The 15,969-nt window shown below is 51.0% G+C and overlaps 8 protein-coding genes across 8 annotated transcripts; 1 reads left to right on the forward strand and 7 right to left on the reverse strand.

Moving 5' to 3' along the window:
- Positions 1 to 208: 208 nt before the first annotated feature.
- Positions 209 to 1,193, reverse strand: Aud_000900 (complex I 24 kDa subunit family protein; the record flags this gene model as incomplete). Its single annotated transcript, XM_043286404.1, has 3 exons — positions 209 to 601; positions 679 to 969; positions 1,071 to 1,193. The coding sequence occupies 3 exons, from the start codon at positions 1,191 to 1,193 to the stop codon at positions 209 to 211; spliced, it is 807 nt and encodes a 268-aa protein (XP_043142339.1).
- Positions 1,194 to 1,599: 406 nt separating this feature from the next.
- Positions 1,600 to 2,124, reverse strand: Aud_000901 (uncharacterized protein; the record flags this gene model as incomplete). The annotated part of the gene is made up of 1 exon (XM_043286405.1): positions 1,600 to 2,124. The coding sequence occupies one exon, from the start codon at positions 2,122 to 2,124 to the stop codon at positions 1,600 to 1,602; it is 525 nt and encodes a 174-aa protein (XP_043142340.1).
- Positions 2,125 to 2,471: 347 nt separating this feature from the next.
- Positions 2,472 to 3,536, reverse strand: aah1 (adenosine deaminase; the record flags this gene model as incomplete). The annotated part of the gene is made up of 1 exon (XM_043286406.1): positions 2,472 to 3,536. One exon carries the CDS (start codon positions 3,534 to 3,536, stop codon positions 2,472 to 2,474), a length of 1,065 nt encoding a protein of 354 aa, XP_043142341.1.
- Positions 3,537 to 4,146: 610 nt separating this feature from the next.
- Aud_000903 (L-threonylcarbamoyladenylate synthase) lies at positions 4,147 to 5,448 on the reverse strand (the record flags this gene model as incomplete). Its single annotated transcript, XM_043286407.1, has 1 exon — positions 4,147 to 5,448. The coding sequence occupies one exon, from the start codon at positions 5,446 to 5,448 to the stop codon at positions 4,147 to 4,149; it is 1,302 nt and encodes a 433-aa protein (XP_043142342.1).
- A 767-nt stretch (positions 5,449 to 6,215) lies between these two features.
- On the reverse strand, positions 6,216 to 9,719 carry Aud_000904 (putative DUF814 domain protein; the record flags this gene model as incomplete). Its single annotated transcript, XM_043286408.1, has 4 exons — positions 6,216 to 7,863; positions 7,917 to 9,499; positions 9,560 to 9,628; positions 9,687 to 9,719. 4 exons carry the CDS (start codon positions 9,717 to 9,719, stop codon positions 6,216 to 6,218), a joined length of 3,333 nt encoding a protein of 1,110 aa, XP_043142343.1.
- Positions 9,720 to 10,246: 527 nt separating this feature from the next.
- On the reverse strand, positions 10,247 to 10,923 carry Aud_000905 (coatomer subunit zeta; the record flags this gene model as incomplete). The annotated part of the gene is made up of 2 exons (XM_043286409.1): positions 10,247 to 10,487; positions 10,559 to 10,923. 2 exons carry the CDS (start codon positions 10,921 to 10,923, stop codon positions 10,247 to 10,249), a joined length of 606 nt encoding a protein of 201 aa, XP_043142344.1.
- Positions 10,924 to 11,699: 776 nt separating this feature from the next.
- Aud_000906 (uncharacterized protein) lies at positions 11,700 to 13,691 on the reverse strand (the record flags this gene model as incomplete). Its single annotated transcript, XM_043286410.1, has 2 exons — positions 11,700 to 12,979; positions 13,046 to 13,691. 2 exons carry the CDS (start codon positions 13,689 to 13,691, stop codon positions 11,700 to 11,702), a joined length of 1,926 nt encoding a protein of 641 aa, XP_043142345.1.
- A 1,248-nt stretch (positions 13,692 to 14,939) lies between these two features.
- Aud_000907 (60S ribosomal protein eL30) lies at positions 14,940 to 15,483 on the forward strand (the record flags this gene model as incomplete). Its single annotated transcript, XM_043286411.1, has 3 exons — positions 14,940 to 15,012; positions 15,077 to 15,231; positions 15,391 to 15,483. The coding sequence occupies 3 exons, from the start codon at positions 14,940 to 14,942 to the stop codon at positions 15,481 to 15,483; spliced, it is 321 nt and encodes a 106-aa protein (XP_043142346.1).
- Between the last annotated feature and the right edge of the window lie 486 nt (positions 15,484 to 15,969).

The following is a 15,969-nucleotide window of genomic DNA, read 5'->3' on the forward strand; positions in this document are numbered from 1 at the left end:
CCATCATGTCCGTCTACCGCCAGGCAAAGGAACTTCAGACTAACGTACTGTACATGGTAGATATCTAGGAATCATGCAGTGTCAAGACGCCTCACAATCTCTCTTATCATAGACGAGACTGCGAAGATCCCACTGGGAAGGAAAGGAAATCAAGCTGCAACAGAAGACTTTGAATTGTTAAACCGAGGGATTATAATACGGAACATGATTAAGCCTGCTGATCCAAGGCACCGTCCTTCCGCATCATTGTCTCAGGGTCCCACACAGGATTTTGCAGGTTCGTGAGCCCAGCACTGTTCTCGCAGGTCTGTCTTCCGCTCAGGGGTCCTGGCGCGGGCACCTTGACTTCCTTGCCGCTCTCCGCGACTGTAGCGGACTCCTTCAGGGCTGTGAGAAGGGTCTTCATCGATTCAGGCGTGAGATCTTCGTAGTAGTCGTCGTTGATCTGGACCATGGGGGCATTGACACAGGCACCCAGGCACTCGACCTCGATGAAAGTGAAAAGGCCGTCTTCTGTTGTGTGTCCGGGAGTGATGCCCAGGTGCTCCTGGATAGCTTCGAGGATCTTGGTGCTACCGCAGCCACCGAGCTGGCAGGGTGTCTAATCAACCGTTTGCGTTAGCGCAGCCGTCCAAAGCTACCAATTCCCTCATATTAAACATATGGCAGTATTCATACCGTGGTACAGAGCTGAACAAAGTACTTTCCAACCGGCTCACGGTTGTACATGGTGTAGAAGGTAGCGACTTCGTAAACGCGCATTGGGGGCATCTCAAGGATACGGGCGACCTCGTTCATGACGCTAATGCTGGTATAGCCGTGCTGGCGCTGGCCCAAATCCAAGAGGGGCATAACGGCACCCTTCTTGTACTGGGGAGGGTAGCGCTTGAGGATCTCATCGACGAGTTTCATATTCTGCTCGGAGAACTTGAAAGGGATAGAGGGGTTGTTGTGAGGCTTGTTGCGATGCTAGAACTCCGAACCATACCAGTCAGCCACTGTCATTTATACCATTCCCACGACGAAGGATAACCGAATATGCCGCAATAGCTGATACTCTTCATACGTACCACGGCAAGTGTATCGCTGTAACGTTGCGGGCCAGCCGAGAACGGTCTGCATTGGGACTTAGGAATCTGGTGGAACAATTGGCGGCCAACCCGCGGGATAGCGGGGAAGAACTTTGAAGCCATTGCTGGCGAAGGAGAGGAGTAAAGAGGGGGGTCGAAAGAGAGGAGGACGGGTTGAGGCTGTTGCGATGATGGCCGGAGTTGCAGATGAATTCAATGGAGTCGACGAGGCGTTTTGCGGGTGTTGCGATCAGCCAATCAGCGCTAAGAGATTACTCCACTGAATGACTTGAGTGATTGAGCGCAACATCAACTGCGCAATTGACGATGAATTATTCTCGAAGATGAGATAGATATTATCTGGATATCTTCAAAATCTTGAGGAACGCCCATAACATGACTTTCAGCACGAACTGCTCGCCAATGACGGATTCTCTATGCAGATTCAACTATTAAGCAGGTACAAACGCTATCATGAATCATAACTGCAGCAATTACAGGCCCCAGACGTGTCAATGCAACGAGGAATTCAAACATTCTCCATCTTATAGACCTCATATGCCACCTCCTCATACGGATGCGCCTTCTTCAACGCCTCGACCGCCTGCAGCATAATCGATCGTCCCAGACACATAATCTCCACTTTCATTTCCTCAACAGTCTCCAACTGTCCCACCGATCCGATGGCAGGATTCGCATCCCCAGCAGGCAGAAACTGTCCTTGCCCGGACATCTGGAACGCGCACTTGCTGTACTTGCCTCCGGGGAAGGTACCGGCTCCAGTAGCAAAGATGGCCTCTTTGCACTGTTCGAGGTGCGAGTGTGGCACGAAGAAGATGAGCTTGTAGCGGTCGGGGATTGCTGTAGACATTGTTCTCTTATAGGAACAAAATGGGAGTATGGCTGTTGTTTTGGTTGTAGGGAGAGTGATTATATAACAAGCTGTAGAAAGCGGGGACCTTGAGACGAGCAGTAGAGGTGGAAGAGAGCGCACAGACTGGAAGAACGTCTTGCAGGCTGCTTGTCTGGCCAAATCGACTGCTTTCAAACTCATCTGCTACTGTTGTGGGCAGTTATGTAGCGAGAGTGGTAGATGGCTGCTGCTGATGATATTGCCCAGTCACTTATATCTCTCGTACTTGGCGGATCATTGTTTGCTACTATGGTAGGAATCGATGACATCAGGTGACAGTCAGAGTGCGTAGTTAAACAACATCGAGTCGACGTTCCATTGAATAGACTCATTCTTTTGATCATCTTGAGCTTGGCTCAGGTATAGCATGAACACCTCGCATTTTACTGTATCAATTGATATGAACTGGTCAAAATTTTATCTAATACGCTGCTCATATACACATTTGCACACTCATGCATCTCAACATCAACACGGTTTGTACAGCATCAAGCAACAACAGTATGCTTCTGTACATGATCATCAATGCGCTTGAGTAGCTCGGCTTTCCTCGTTTCATCAATCCAGCTCTCATTGACACTATTCTCAGCAATGATCCTCCACTCCTGGATGGAAAGCTGAAACGCCTCCTGAACAGCACAGTAATTATCGAGAATATAGCCTCCAAAGTAAGCCGGATCATCACTATTGATCGAGAACTTGACACCGGCATCCAGAAACTCCCGAATTGGCACTTGTTCCACCGACTGAACGCACCGAAGTCGCACGTTCGACAACGGACAGACGGTCAACATGATTCCTTCGCGAGCCACCCTCGCCATCAACTCCGGATCCTCAACCAGCCGAATCCCATGGTCGATACGCTGGGCCCCAAGCTCCAACGCGGTACTGATATACGTCGGATCGCCCTCCTCGCCCGCATGCGCTGTCAAGCGGATACCCATATCAGACGCGGAAGCGTAAATCTCACGGAACATGTCCTTCGGCGGCCCAACCTCGGACGATGACCAGCCGAGACCATGCACAATCCCACTCTCGAAATGGTTGCTAGCAAGCGCCAACTCATACAGCTTGGTCGCAGAGTCGACCGGCAAATGACGCACGAAGCACAGAATCAACCGGGTCGACAGACCTAGTTCCCTTTCTGCTCGCTGGCACCCGGCCGTGAAGCCGGAGACGACGGTCTCGTAGTCGATGCCACGGGCCTGATGGACCTGCGGGTCGAAGAAGACCTCGGCATGGTGGACGCCGTCCGCGTGTGCTTTCTGGAAATAGGCCCAGGCGAGGTCGGCGAAGTCGGACTCGTGGTGCAACACGGACATGCCATGGAAGTAGAAGTCGAGGAAGTCGTTCAGCGACGTGAACTCACCGTAGCGGGCTCTGAGAGTTTCTACTGAGGCGTAGGCTGGGTGGATTGCTGGGTCCGGTAGTTGTATGTTGTTTCTCTCTGCTAGCTGGAAAACCAGTTCGGGTGAGACGCAGCCTTCGAGGTGGACATGATGCTCGCACTTGGGCAGGCCATGCAGAAAATCGTGCAAATGTGATTGACACATTGTCGATGCTGGTATCTGGAGTAAGGAAAGCGAGAACAACGCGTCAAGGAGAGGAACTCGGACTGCTCGAAAGAGGGACAAAATCTCGGATGATCATTCCTCCAAGACAATTTATGGATACTCAGTAGCAACAGGTCTCGGGTCAAATCTGGTCAAGTGATCGATGGACACCCGTGGAGCAATTGAAGAGGCCGAATCGACTCATTGAGAACGATCGTTATCCTTCGATCTGCAAAAGATTTGACTGATAAGAGAGAGTACTCTGTCAGAATTAGAGTTCTATTAAGCAACGTGCAACCAGATAAGTGGAGCTAGACATTGCTTTGCTGGGAATCTCAAAAGGTTGTTCACTATCATGACTCTCGGAGGTTGCCGACAGCGGAGAAATCTTCGGAGCAGGCCTTGATCGAAATTTCCATGGATCTGAGAGGCAAGAAGCTACAAATCATCTGCCAGATGATAAAGTCAATCAACGTCTACCTGTATATACATCCTCGCTCCTTGGTGTTGCTGAATGGTGCAAATTCGTAAATCCATTATATGTCACTCCAGGTTCAAATTCTGAACAGAGTAAAATCCGAAACCAAGTACCATAGTCTATTTCCAATTATTATAATTTTAGCACAGTTCCAGCAGCCTTCCTGAGCCGGTTCATCACGGCAGCCGCGAGGTCTCCCTGGGAATCCGAAACACCCTCCACGTAGATGACATCCACCTCCATTTCATCCATGGCTCGCAAGGCCGAGAAAAGTCCCCGCGCGATAGACTCGATGTCGTCCCCCAGATGGCAGTCAAAAGCCGCCCTGATGATCTCGCAATTGTTAATCCTGTCCTTCACAGGAACAGAGAAGCACACCATGTCATCCACCAGGGACGGGATAGGTTTCAATGTCTTCTTGATGTCCTCCTCTGATACTAGACCCAAGCCTCGCTTCCATTGCCGGGTTCGTATGACGCCAATCATATGAGCCCTAACAGCAGTATCTTCCAAGTCCTTGTACACATATTTTGCGACCGCCTCCTCGCTGGACCCGGCACAGAATAATACTACACGAGCCTTGGGCGAGTAGTGCCGGTATTTCATGCCAGGAGCCCGAGGGACCTCCTTAACGTCGAGAGTGCCGTCATGATAACCAATCTGCACATTCTCCCATCCGGGTACCGTCCTTATTTCCTCAATACCGACTCCGCCTGGCCTCAGTATGGCTGGAGGGTTGCTCAACCCGTCGACAACCGTGCTCTCCACTCCCACCCCACAGGGCCCACCGTCGAGTATCAGATCGATACGTCCCTGAAGGTCATGATAAACGTGTTCAGCGGCAGTCGGAGAGGGTTTTGTAGACGCGTTAGCCGAAGGAGCCGCGAGTGGCCGGTCCGCAACATGGATCAACAAGCGCGCCAGCGGCGACGCAGGCATTCGTACACCAAACGTGGTCAAATTCGCGGTGACTTCGCCAGCGAGCAGCGACCCGGACGGGTTATGGAGGAGTATTGTGAGCGGACCGGGCCAAAAGCGCTCGATCAAAGGCTGGTAGATGGCAGGGATGGGATTTTTCGCAGTTCTCGTTGCGCGCGTGGGACTCGACACCGCCGGGTTGAGGAGTCGTTCTAGCATCTCTATGGAATCGATATGAACAATCAATGGGTTGTCGGAGGGCCGCTGTTTGGCCTTGTATATCCCCTGCACTGCAGCACTCCGTGTCGCATCCGCTGCCAAGCCATAGACCGTCTCTGTAGGAAACGCAACAGGTATATCGCTCGTTCGGAGAAGATGAGCAGCCTCTTCGATCGCCGAGGATTCAGGCGTCTTCTGGCTGCGTTCGCTTGCCCACCAGTCTGCGAGTGATTGGTGCCCAAGGTCTTCTTTGTTTAGTCGTCGGACAGACAAAATTCGAGTATCTCGTGGCGTCATGGTTGCGGTAGTCGTGCCGAAGAAATGGGCCAAGCTGCGCCGACAGCCGCCTGCTACAAGGCGAGACGTGATGGACACCAGCTTGGACCGTCTGGTTGTGATTACCCGGAAGACAGTGAGAAAATCAGAAATCTGCGCAAGTCGCCAAGAAGGTCCAAGCAAGAGGTTTCCCAGAAGATCGAGGGATTGTAGACAACCGCGGGGTGACTCAAGGTAGAAAAGAAAATTGAGGGCCTAGTGGGGGCATAAGGCGCAAGCACCGCGCTTTGTTTATCTATGCGATGAAATATATTGTCGAGTGGCTTGTCCGTCAATCCCTCTGAGAGATTATTGAAGCCTAAAATTGCACCTATGTAAAGATTTTAAAAACAGAATTGACGTCGTCGATTGACGATCTCAAACATGCATCAGAATTTCTGTGGGGATGACGTCGATCCGCATGACTAAGCGAGTCAAATGTGTAACTTAACTATACAGCCTGATGATAAGGGTGGCTACTTTTAGACTTTCTATTGGCCAGAAGACAGGTGTCATGCTATTCTTTGACATATGAGATCATTTTGGTCAATGATACTAGGCACTAAAAGACAGGAAAGGTTGATATATGTCTTAGAAACCTGTTGTGTGAGGGAAATCGACTATCTCGCCCAGTACTTCGACAACATGCGCATACTATAGCCACCACCAGTACTATATACAGTATATTCATGGCAGCACGGTCAAAGCTGGCCATTGGCTCTCAACTACCATGTAGATATCTCATAAGTCTATTTTTTCTTTCCGCCTTTGCCTCCCTTGTTCCCGCCGCTGCCCCCTTTCCCTTTGCCCTTTGCGTCACCTCCACTAGCCCCTCCTCCAGTCATGATTCTGACTTTGGGAACGGGGACAGTGTTAATGATCTCGGTGTCCTTCCATGCCTTGAAGAGCTCCCCTTCGCGTGCCCTTAGCTTCTCGGCATCAGCTATACTAATACCAGCTTCCTCAGCCTGCTCCTTTTTCACCTTGCCAGTGGTGGTCTCTGCCACCCACCGGCCAAGGATCTCTTTGACGGCCTTGCCCTTCTTTACTGTGCCCGGCTGTAACTTGACACGGTACTTGTAGCGACCAAGCGCGGCCCATGGAGCGCAGATCGGAATGGCGGCAAGAATCTCATCTTCTGGGCGAGGTGTGCCAATCAGTGCTGGAATCCAAGCAAGGTCTGCCGCCTCGGCAGCAGCAGTCTCTTCATTGTAATCATCAGCTGCACCCTCATCAAAAAGTGCTTGCCGTCTCCGCTCTGCTTCTGCAGCGCGCTCATGTTGCGCTTTCCGGCGCTTCTTCTGCGCCTCAGCGTCTCGTTCGCGCTCCGCTTTCGCCGCCGCGGCGGCAGCGGCCTTCTCAGCTTTGGTACTCTTAGCACCTACCAGGCGAAGGGCAAGCTCACGCTCCTCTTCATCCTGGTGTGCATATTTATCCGCGCCTTTTTTGCCTTTGCCCTTCTTTCCCTTCGCTGGCGCTGGCGCTGCTTTCTTCGAACTTGCCGGTTTCCCCGGTGCGGGTAATCCGTTCGCTGTTTCTTTTGAAGTCCGGTTAACTCGTTTCGAGTCAGTGCTGGGCTCGAGCGATCCGCCTTTGTTCAAAGGGCTTGGTTCACTTGTGTCTTGAGATGTTGCCGCTTTCTCTTCCGGAGACTCCGCTTCCTCCGCTGCCGTCTTTGCCTGAAAAGTTCGTGTTGCCTCACCCTGCCCTTCAGATTCGTCGTCCTCTTCGTCAACCCTAGGCACCTTTGATGTACCCTCTTGCTCTGAGAGAGGCTCAGATACACCCCGCTGTAATGGGTTCCTCGGCGGAATGGAGTCCGGGTTCACTTCTTCATCATCAGACTCGGAACTAGACTCATTGCCTTGCTCACTTGAACCGTTCGCAGCAGGCTTATCTGACTCTGCTGGCCCCGATTCGTGCGCCGCAGATTGTTCATTTTCCACAATCTGTTTCATATTTTCGCCTTCCTTCGCCACTGGTTCTGTTGGAGTCGCTTCCTCGAATATGTGAATTTTGTGATGCTTTAAACTTTCCTTGCTGATTTGGAACATGACTGCAAACCCAAGAACCAACTGTGACGGGGCGAGAAAGTTCTTTTCACCTTTGACCTCGAATTCCCCAGTCGGTAGAAGACCGCCTGTGGTGGTTTTAGTCACCTGGTTCGCATTGACCCACCATGCTGCCATGACTGCTTTGGATTCCCAAGCGCTCGATGTCGCAACGCAGAGGTTCCCTGCTTGCGAGAGTGTGCTCGGTGGTATGGGCGCATCCGGTGTCCCTGGTCTGTTTTTCACGATCATCGGTCGAGCACCTTCCAAGTCTGCATGCACAAAAATATCGCCTTTCTTGAGATGACGACGGTATAGCAACTCGCTCTGCATAGCGTCACGGCCACTGTCAAAGTTAGACCATATAAATAGCGCGACAGAGACAGACGTAGCACATACCCCAGAACTAAGTAGCCCTCAGACGAGATGAAGAACAGGAACTTTTCGAACCAGAAAGGGTTCCTGGCTGGACGGAGGACCTGCTTCTCTTGCTTGAGGCTCCGTTTGAGATCTTCGGTCACTTTCTTCTCATGGCTCTTGAGCGCCTTGGTCGACGATTGTGCCGTCTTCTGCTCTTTCACCGCGGCCATCTTCTTCTGTTCGTAGTATTGAGTAGCATTCGCCCACGGCGAAAGTCCGAGATCGATGTCGATAGTCAGCATTTCAGGGGCTTTCCGAGTTGCTTCTTCCTCTTCGCTCTCCGACTCCCCCTCGGATTCATCGCTCGAGAAAAGCTCATCGGCTGCATCCTGCTCCTCGCTGGCTTCCCCAAGGACCAAAGTAATAGTGTTCTCGTGGAGTTTCAATGGCAATTTGATAATCTGCGCAACAGGGTTGCCTCGGCCCTGCTCCATCTCGATTAGACGGGCGATCTCTACCCAATCCATTCCTTGGGCAATCAGCCCATTGACAGCATCCATTGCCTCCTGCACCCGGTAGACGTTGTCCTCGATCGCAGCCGCTTTGCGCACATGTATTTCCTGTGCCTCTTTTAGAGCGCCGAGCCGCTTCTCGTGCTCCTGCCTGACAGCATTAAGTTTTCTTTTCGCAGCCTCCTCGCGTTCTGTGAGCCGCGATTGCAGTTTCTGAGTCTCCAGCGAGGAGAAGTACTCATCAACCGTAGCGTTGAAAGTGCTGAACTCGAGAATTTTAACCTCCGGCTTCCCTTCAAACTGGCGAGGTCTGAAAGGGTGGAAGTCTTCGTACAAAAGCCCTGCCTTCTGTGACGTTTCCTCAGTATCAGCAGTCAGCTCCGCGGCGGGACGTTTATCTTCTTTTGCGACAATATAACCCGGATGATCTTCCTTTGCCGAGAGTCTGTTCGTCACACTCTGGGCCTCCTTCAACACACCATTAACCTGCTCCATGAGAGCATCATCCCCCAAAACCTTCTCCAGCGGCGTTGCCGGATCGAACTCCTTGACCGCGAAAGCATGATCGAGTAACAGAGGAGGATACTCCGGGAATCCCTGCGACAAAGCCTTCCGCAGCACATCCACATTCTTCTTCTTCGACTTCTTCGGCGCTGTTCCTTCCTGCGCGAACGCCTCCTTTGCTTTCTCCAACGTCTCCTTAATCCGGTCCGGTGTGATCTCAGGCACGCCGTGGTAATTCTGCTTGTTTGTGACCGTGTACTTGAGCCCGACTCTCATCTCCTCCTCGCCCACTCCGGCAGGAACCTGACGGAACAGTGTGAGAATGTTGTACTCCCGATCGGTGATGATGATATTGCCACCGGCGAAGAACTCGAGCAACATGTGGTACATGCCATCGCTGAAGGAGAAGTCGATGACACGATCGGTGCCGATCTGCTCGATCGAGGTGAGTCTCCGCGATTTAAGAAACTTGCGCATACGAGTCACGAATGGAGAAGGGGCGGTGGCCGTTGCGCGCGAGTATTGGGTGACATGGCAGCGGAAACCTGAGTCAACGACGAGTTGCTTGCGATGGTCTGGTTTGGCGAGTTTGAATAGAAATATTCTCTAGCGAGCGGATCAGCATGATTCGGTATCTAATTACCTTTTCAAATCGACCTGACATACCGAGGAAAGGTCGTAAATGTTTGAAACTCGAAGATTGACAAGCTCCGAGGCGAGCTCCTGGCAAATGACCTGTCGTCGTGTGAGCTCCTGCGACGTTCGCATGGAATCTGAGTTGCGAGGGACATACCTTGACGTCCAAGGACGAGAATCGTTGCTTCATTTTCCTATGCTGTTGACCAGGGACTCCTGGTAGAGTTGATAATCTGGTGAAGATGATTTTACTTTGACAATCAGAACTTCTGCGAAAATGTGTGGAAAGACGTGACGTATGCGGGGCACAGTAAACCGATCGCTTTAGCCGATTAACCCATATCACCAATTTGTATGAGCCATAATTTGGACTTCCATATCAAACCGACCCTTGGTACACTGATGAGGTTTCTATGAGTGCAAAGACTACTTGGTACCGTCGGCGACAGCCACTGACAATCGCCCAGGATGTAATCGTCCAATCGAGAATTCATCATGTCTAGGCCCTTTTCCCCGCCATTTAACAAAATGGAGTATCTCTATCGAATCCTCAGATCTGCGTAAGTCGCTAGCCTGGGGCGAGAATAGAAGAGAGTAAGAACAAGTAATGCAGCAAGTGCGCGCACAAAACCACGCCAGGACCAGCCAGAAAGCAAAGAATCAAGAAGAAACAAGTGCACGCCCATCATATGATAACAACCAGAGAAAACGATGCAATTACATCTGCCGTAATCCCTCCGCCAAACGCCTCTTTCCCAGCTCCCAAGCATTGAGTAGACCTTGCTCCGACAAATCGATGCTCTTCAGGTTTGGTGCATCCGGTGCTGGGGCACGGCTGACACGCGAAGCAACCATGACAGGGTCCGTCTCAAGAATGATACCATCGTCAATGATTTCGTCAATAGCCAGCGCGACCAGGTCGTAGTTCTCGACGATTGTGCGTTTGTCGGTGGCGCCCCTGAAAGACCAAACGTTAGCTCCAACAATCCAATTGAGTAGGTAGCTGCCAAATCAAAGGGGGAACCGTACTTGAACAAGATGCCCAGAGCATCCCGCAATGATAAAACAACATTGTACAGCAAAACCTCGTTCTCCTCGGCGCCCCCGACCACGTAGATCATAACGTCGCTCTCCATCTTGAAGACAACGACCCGGTTGTCGTAGAGGATCACATCACTGGTCTGCTTGTTGGTCTTCTCGAGGAGACCCTGCTCGAAGGCCTTTTGATCCTTCAGTGTCGGGTAGGGGTTGGCGCCGGGGTAATCTGTTGAATTGGGGGCAGCACCAGCTGGGGGATGAGGCGGGGAGTAGTATTTGGCGAAGATGCGAGATCCATCATCAGCCGACATGAGCAGGACGGCATTGACTGAGAAGAGAGACAGGGAACCGACCATGATGGGCGATACTTTTCGGAAAGAGAGCTGCTAAATGTATCAGAAATCGCCTGGTCTCGAAGTTCAAAATGAATTGCTGTTTACGGAGTACTGTCAAGCTGTCCGCAATTCGGCTTCCGCCGCAACATTATTCCGGACTTTGTCGATGTCGATGGGGGTTGTAAGTCAAACCAGCAACAGTTGAAAAATAAGAAAACATGTTCCAGAGAAAAATGGATCTAGAGGGGAAAATGTTTGAATTTACTGTATATCATGATATTAAAGTTATTGAACTGGACCTGTAGCTGCGGGAAAAAGCCTCTGAATCCACAAATCACTGATGAATAATAAGCAAAATATTATCAAACATTCTATGTTGAAACTAATATATCAGTCATATGTTCATGAAGGACAGTGGGCATAAAAGATAGAGTCTCATGGATATATTCCCGATGAGTAATGGACATCAGCGATTTCACAAGTGCAATGGAATCATCCAAGACAAGAAGAATCCTGAGAGTGGCTATCACAGCCAGAATCAGGAACAAAAATTGCCCTCCTGGTTTCGTAGAAAGGAGCGGCACGTAGTGCTTCCGCGAAGCAATCTTCAATCAACTTCAAACGTCATGGTAGTCATCATAAAGATAGGGTATTCCTCAACAGGGCGACATATTGAGAAGCAGAAGAGAACAACAATATTACACAGAAGCGGAGATATGAGACAACCAAAGAAAGTAAAAGAGTCAGTGCAAAAGATGTCGTAACAGAGAGTCGCCGGTCAGGGATAGAAGCTCAGCTCATGTTTGCTGTTGTGCTGCGTCACCTGTATTTGGACGATTGAACCACGAGATCCAGCTTCCACGGTTCGCTTTTTTCCGAGCTGCCTCCTCGTCCTCTGCCGCCTTTGTCTCACTGACCAGCCGTAGTGGGCGTAGTTTATTCTGCGTCATGACTGCTCCAGTGTAGTTTGTCATGCCGGTGCTGGAGCGTGGTGAATTGGAGGTCGCCCCAGTGGAAGCCGTATCATGCGGGTCACTGGTAACGCTGTTCGAGCTACTCATTCGACCCCGCTCTGGCTGGCTGGAGAGAGACGGCGCACGGGTACTCATGCTTGACATATAGCCTGCCCCTGAAAAGACACTCTGGCGAGACCCGGGACCCATGAGGGTCGGGCTGATAGGCCCACCAGAGTTGCGTCCAGGATACATCTGGCCGACAACAGATGCCGCTGCAACATCCGCTTGATCTGACCGAGTGCGGCGATGGCCACGCTGTGCTCGATTGATTGGAATGCTCGGCGCTGTTTCAGGGTTTTCGTGAGCTGTCGGGACACTCGTCGGGGGTGGCATGAAAGTAGACGGGCGAGATCTATGCTGAGAACGATTTGGTTGGCCGGAGACGACCGACTTCGCTCTTTGCAGAAAAGTCTGGGAAGATGCGTCGTCTTTCTCTGGAGGCGTCGGGGGCAGCTCCTTGTCAGTTACTGAAGATACCTGGTTTGCAGTAGAGGGAGGTTCGTTTTCGTTTTTGTCCAAGATGGTTTCGAAGCCGTCATGTTGAAGGAGACGACTAATAATGCGCTCAATGTATAGGGTCAGGGCCTTGTTCTGGTCCTTGATCACCTTGATCTCCGTTTCGAGTTTACGGGTATTGTCGATTTCCGCTTTGGCATCCACTGACTCGAGCTCGTCAGCCAGAGAGCCCAATCCATTGCTGGGTTCCTGCCCCTCATCATATTCGGGGTGGGCTTCCCGCATGAAATCACCTTTGGTGAAGTCCCCATTCAATGTTCGTTCGCTCAAGAGTAGCTGATAACTCTCGTTGTCCTCCATCAGACGAGCATTAGCCATGCGGGCTTCCAAAAGCTCCTTCTCCAATTCGCGTTGACGGCCACCGCCTTTGTTCTCCATCTCCACAAGCTTGATTTGGGATTCAGCCAGTTCGAGACGGAGAGACTCGATCAGTTTGTCCTTCTGCAAAAGCAACTTCGAATTGTTTCGCGATGGGCTCCGCTCGATCTGGGATGAAGGCGCGAACTGCCCTTCCACCTCTGGTGAGGACCGATTCCGGAAACTGGCTGTAATGACGTGTCAGACAACTACTGGGAGCGGAGAAGGGAAAGAAGATGAAATGAATTACTCACAAGAACGGGAAACATTCTTCTCGATGTCAGCGTTGATTCGTATCTCCTTCTGGGCCAACGTGTCTTTCAAGCGCTGGATGGTCGCCTGCATTTCTTCCTCCCGGCTCAGGTGCTGCTCCTTCTCCTGCAGCATGGCGTTCCGTTCCAACTCGTGTGCCTGTTCTAGGTCTCGGATCTGGCGAATGTGGTCTCTTATTTCGCTGTTGAGGGCTTCAATCTTGCTGTCCTTCTCATGAGCCTGGTCCTCCAACTTGCCCTGCTCGCTGATCGCTTCGTCGAGGCGCATTTGCAAGACACCAAGTTGCTTGCGGTACTGCTCCGATGCACTCTCAGCCTTCTGCAACTGCTCCTTCAACTCTTCGATCAGAGCTGCATTCTGGGCCCGGGCCTCTTCCTCGGACGGATCGGCCGCCACCTGGGGTACATTGGACATGCTGAGGTTGGACCGACCAGGCTTCCGGGCTGCAGCACGCGCAGAGACCGGAGTCGAGCCACGGAGGGAGGGCGATCGGGATAGACCGTTCGTAGAAGCACTGGGGGATCGAGTATGACCTCGCGACGGAGTCCCATTGACTGTGTTATTGTCCGTAGTGGAGGTTTTGCTCCCACTGCCTGGAGTCCCAGGTTTGCGGGGGTTCGCGGACATATTCACCGATAATGTGGACAGTCAAGTTTGAAAGTGATTTGTACGCCAGACGCAGGGAAATAATGTCTGAATAAAGCCAGTTATAAGAAGGATTAGTCTCAGGCCAGGAGAAGCGACGATGAAACGGCCGGAAATTAGCGATCAATTTAAAGGAATCAGCGTATATAGTAGCGGTCAAAACACAGTGGGCACCCTAATGGGAGAACTTTCGAATGGCTGGCAACGTCTAGCCACCCACATAGAAATTCGGCACAAACCAGAATCAAGGAGCATAAAATTGAAGAAGAACCGAAGTCAGAAGTACCACGTTAGGGATCAACGCAGTAGAAATTCAGAATGGAGAAAATCTGGGGGTTGAAGACGGAAAAGTAGACTGGACGACTCAATTATTTGTATGGAAACGGCAATAATACAAGCGATCGTCTTATCCGTTGCAGCTGCGTGTTGGGTTCCCCTACCAACAGCAGCCAACGCCTAACGGCTAACTAAGTACGGAATAGAACTAGCCAACATGAGACCAGCGCATGTTTTAACTATCCGACTACCTTAAATCTCAGGCTACTACCAACTGCTACATACTGTAATACGGGGCTTAAATGCAGAATACGGGCCAACCTAGCCCCTTAACGTGGGAGACAACACGAACTTTACGACGTTGCAAAGTTTACTGTGGAAAGAAGATAAAGATAGCACAGCATCCCCTGTACTTTTGATTTCATAGGCAGTTCCTTGCTGCGTGCGTACAGAATCTAGGTGGCCATCTGTCAGCCTAAAATAATGATCATCCAAAGTAATTGAATTCCTGCCACTCCAGCTTCAATATTTGCCTCCTGCCTCTTGAGTGTTGGTTTCGACTTAAGTTTCAACTCTCAGATGCGAGAAACCGGTAAGAGCTCATGCTTAAGGGGTCCCAACTGAGCGCGCCTGCAATAATAGAATAAAAAGAGACTACCTGGAGGCATCAGCAAAGGATGTAGATGGTTGGATGCGATAACGGAAAGATACCTGTAATTGGATTTCAGCCCCCTGTACGGAAAAGGAGGGGTTACTCAGCAGCTTCTGGCGGAACGGAAGATCCCTGCTCCGGGCGGGACTAGGGCAACCCACAAGAAAATTATCATGAAAATCGATCTGGCAATCGCTTCTTGATCGCATCCCAACCTCGAAAACTTCGGCCGGAGCGCACTTTTCCAACCACCCTTCAGTCATATCAAAAAGTTTCGTTCGACTCGAACAAACAGCGTAACGATGGCCCCCAAGAGCAAGAAGTCCGGTGACACCATCTCCAGCCGTCTGGCTCTGGTGATGAAGTCTGGAAAGGGTGTGTGACATTTCAATCAAATTGATGTTGAAGACCATATCACTGATTATTCTCTCCCCTCCAGTCACCCTTGGCTACAAGTCCACCATCAAGACCCTGCGTTCCGGCAAGGCTAAGCTGGTCCTCATTGCTGCCAACGCTCCTCCTCTCCGCAAGAGTGAGCTCGAGTACTACGCCATGCTGGCCAAGACTCCTGTCCACCACTTCTCTGGCAACAACGTAAGTGACAAGTGCCTCTGCAATGGTTTTTACTCCTATGCCCCGACGCTGGTACTTCTCCGAAAGAGGAAAGGCGACCCGGGAGCAGCCCTGAGAAGAAGCCGTATACCTGGGCTTTGGAGGGTAAATGACAATGGCTGACATATATTCGTACTACAGATTGAGCTCGGTACCGCTTGCGGTAAGCTCTTCCGCTGCAGCACCATGGCCATCCTGGATGCTGGTGACTCCGACATCCTCAGCAGCCAGTAGGTGTATCGCCTCGAACATTAGGTTCTTGTTATGTCTATACGTCCGGGTGTTTTGAGATATCACAGAGCACCGCTTAGATAATGACAGAATGAATGAAAGAAGGTCCACACCTATCGGGAGCGATTGTACTTGGCGTAGTGTAAAAGCAACGGAAGTATGATGCAATACCTTGTTTTCAGTCCTACTTTTCCAAGAGTCATACTCTGCAGTAATAGAGGAGCCTGACTCATAGAGTAACGCACTTGAGTCAGTATCAACGAAAAGGGCATTTATAATCTCTTCATAGCCATTCGGATGCAAGGTCAGCAACAGTAACAAGTTAAAAGGCTCCGATCTGACAAATGCGTCATGACAAGAACGGGACGTGATTGGTGGAGAGCGTAGGGTTTAGGGCTTTGCCACTCGTTAGCGGGAGTTGCTTGGAAATCAACGTCGAGACTTGCCCGCAGGCGAAGAATTCCCCCTTCCCTTTTGAACTCCCGACAC

The sequence above is a fragment of the Aspergillus udagawae genome (genome assembly GCF_001078395.1).
Source record: "Aspergillus udagawae IFM 46973 DNA, scaffold_1, whole genome shotgun sequence".
In the NCBI taxonomy this organism is placed as follows: domain Eukaryota; kingdom Fungi; phylum Ascomycota; class Eurotiomycetes; order Eurotiales; family Aspergillaceae; genus Aspergillus; species Aspergillus udagawae.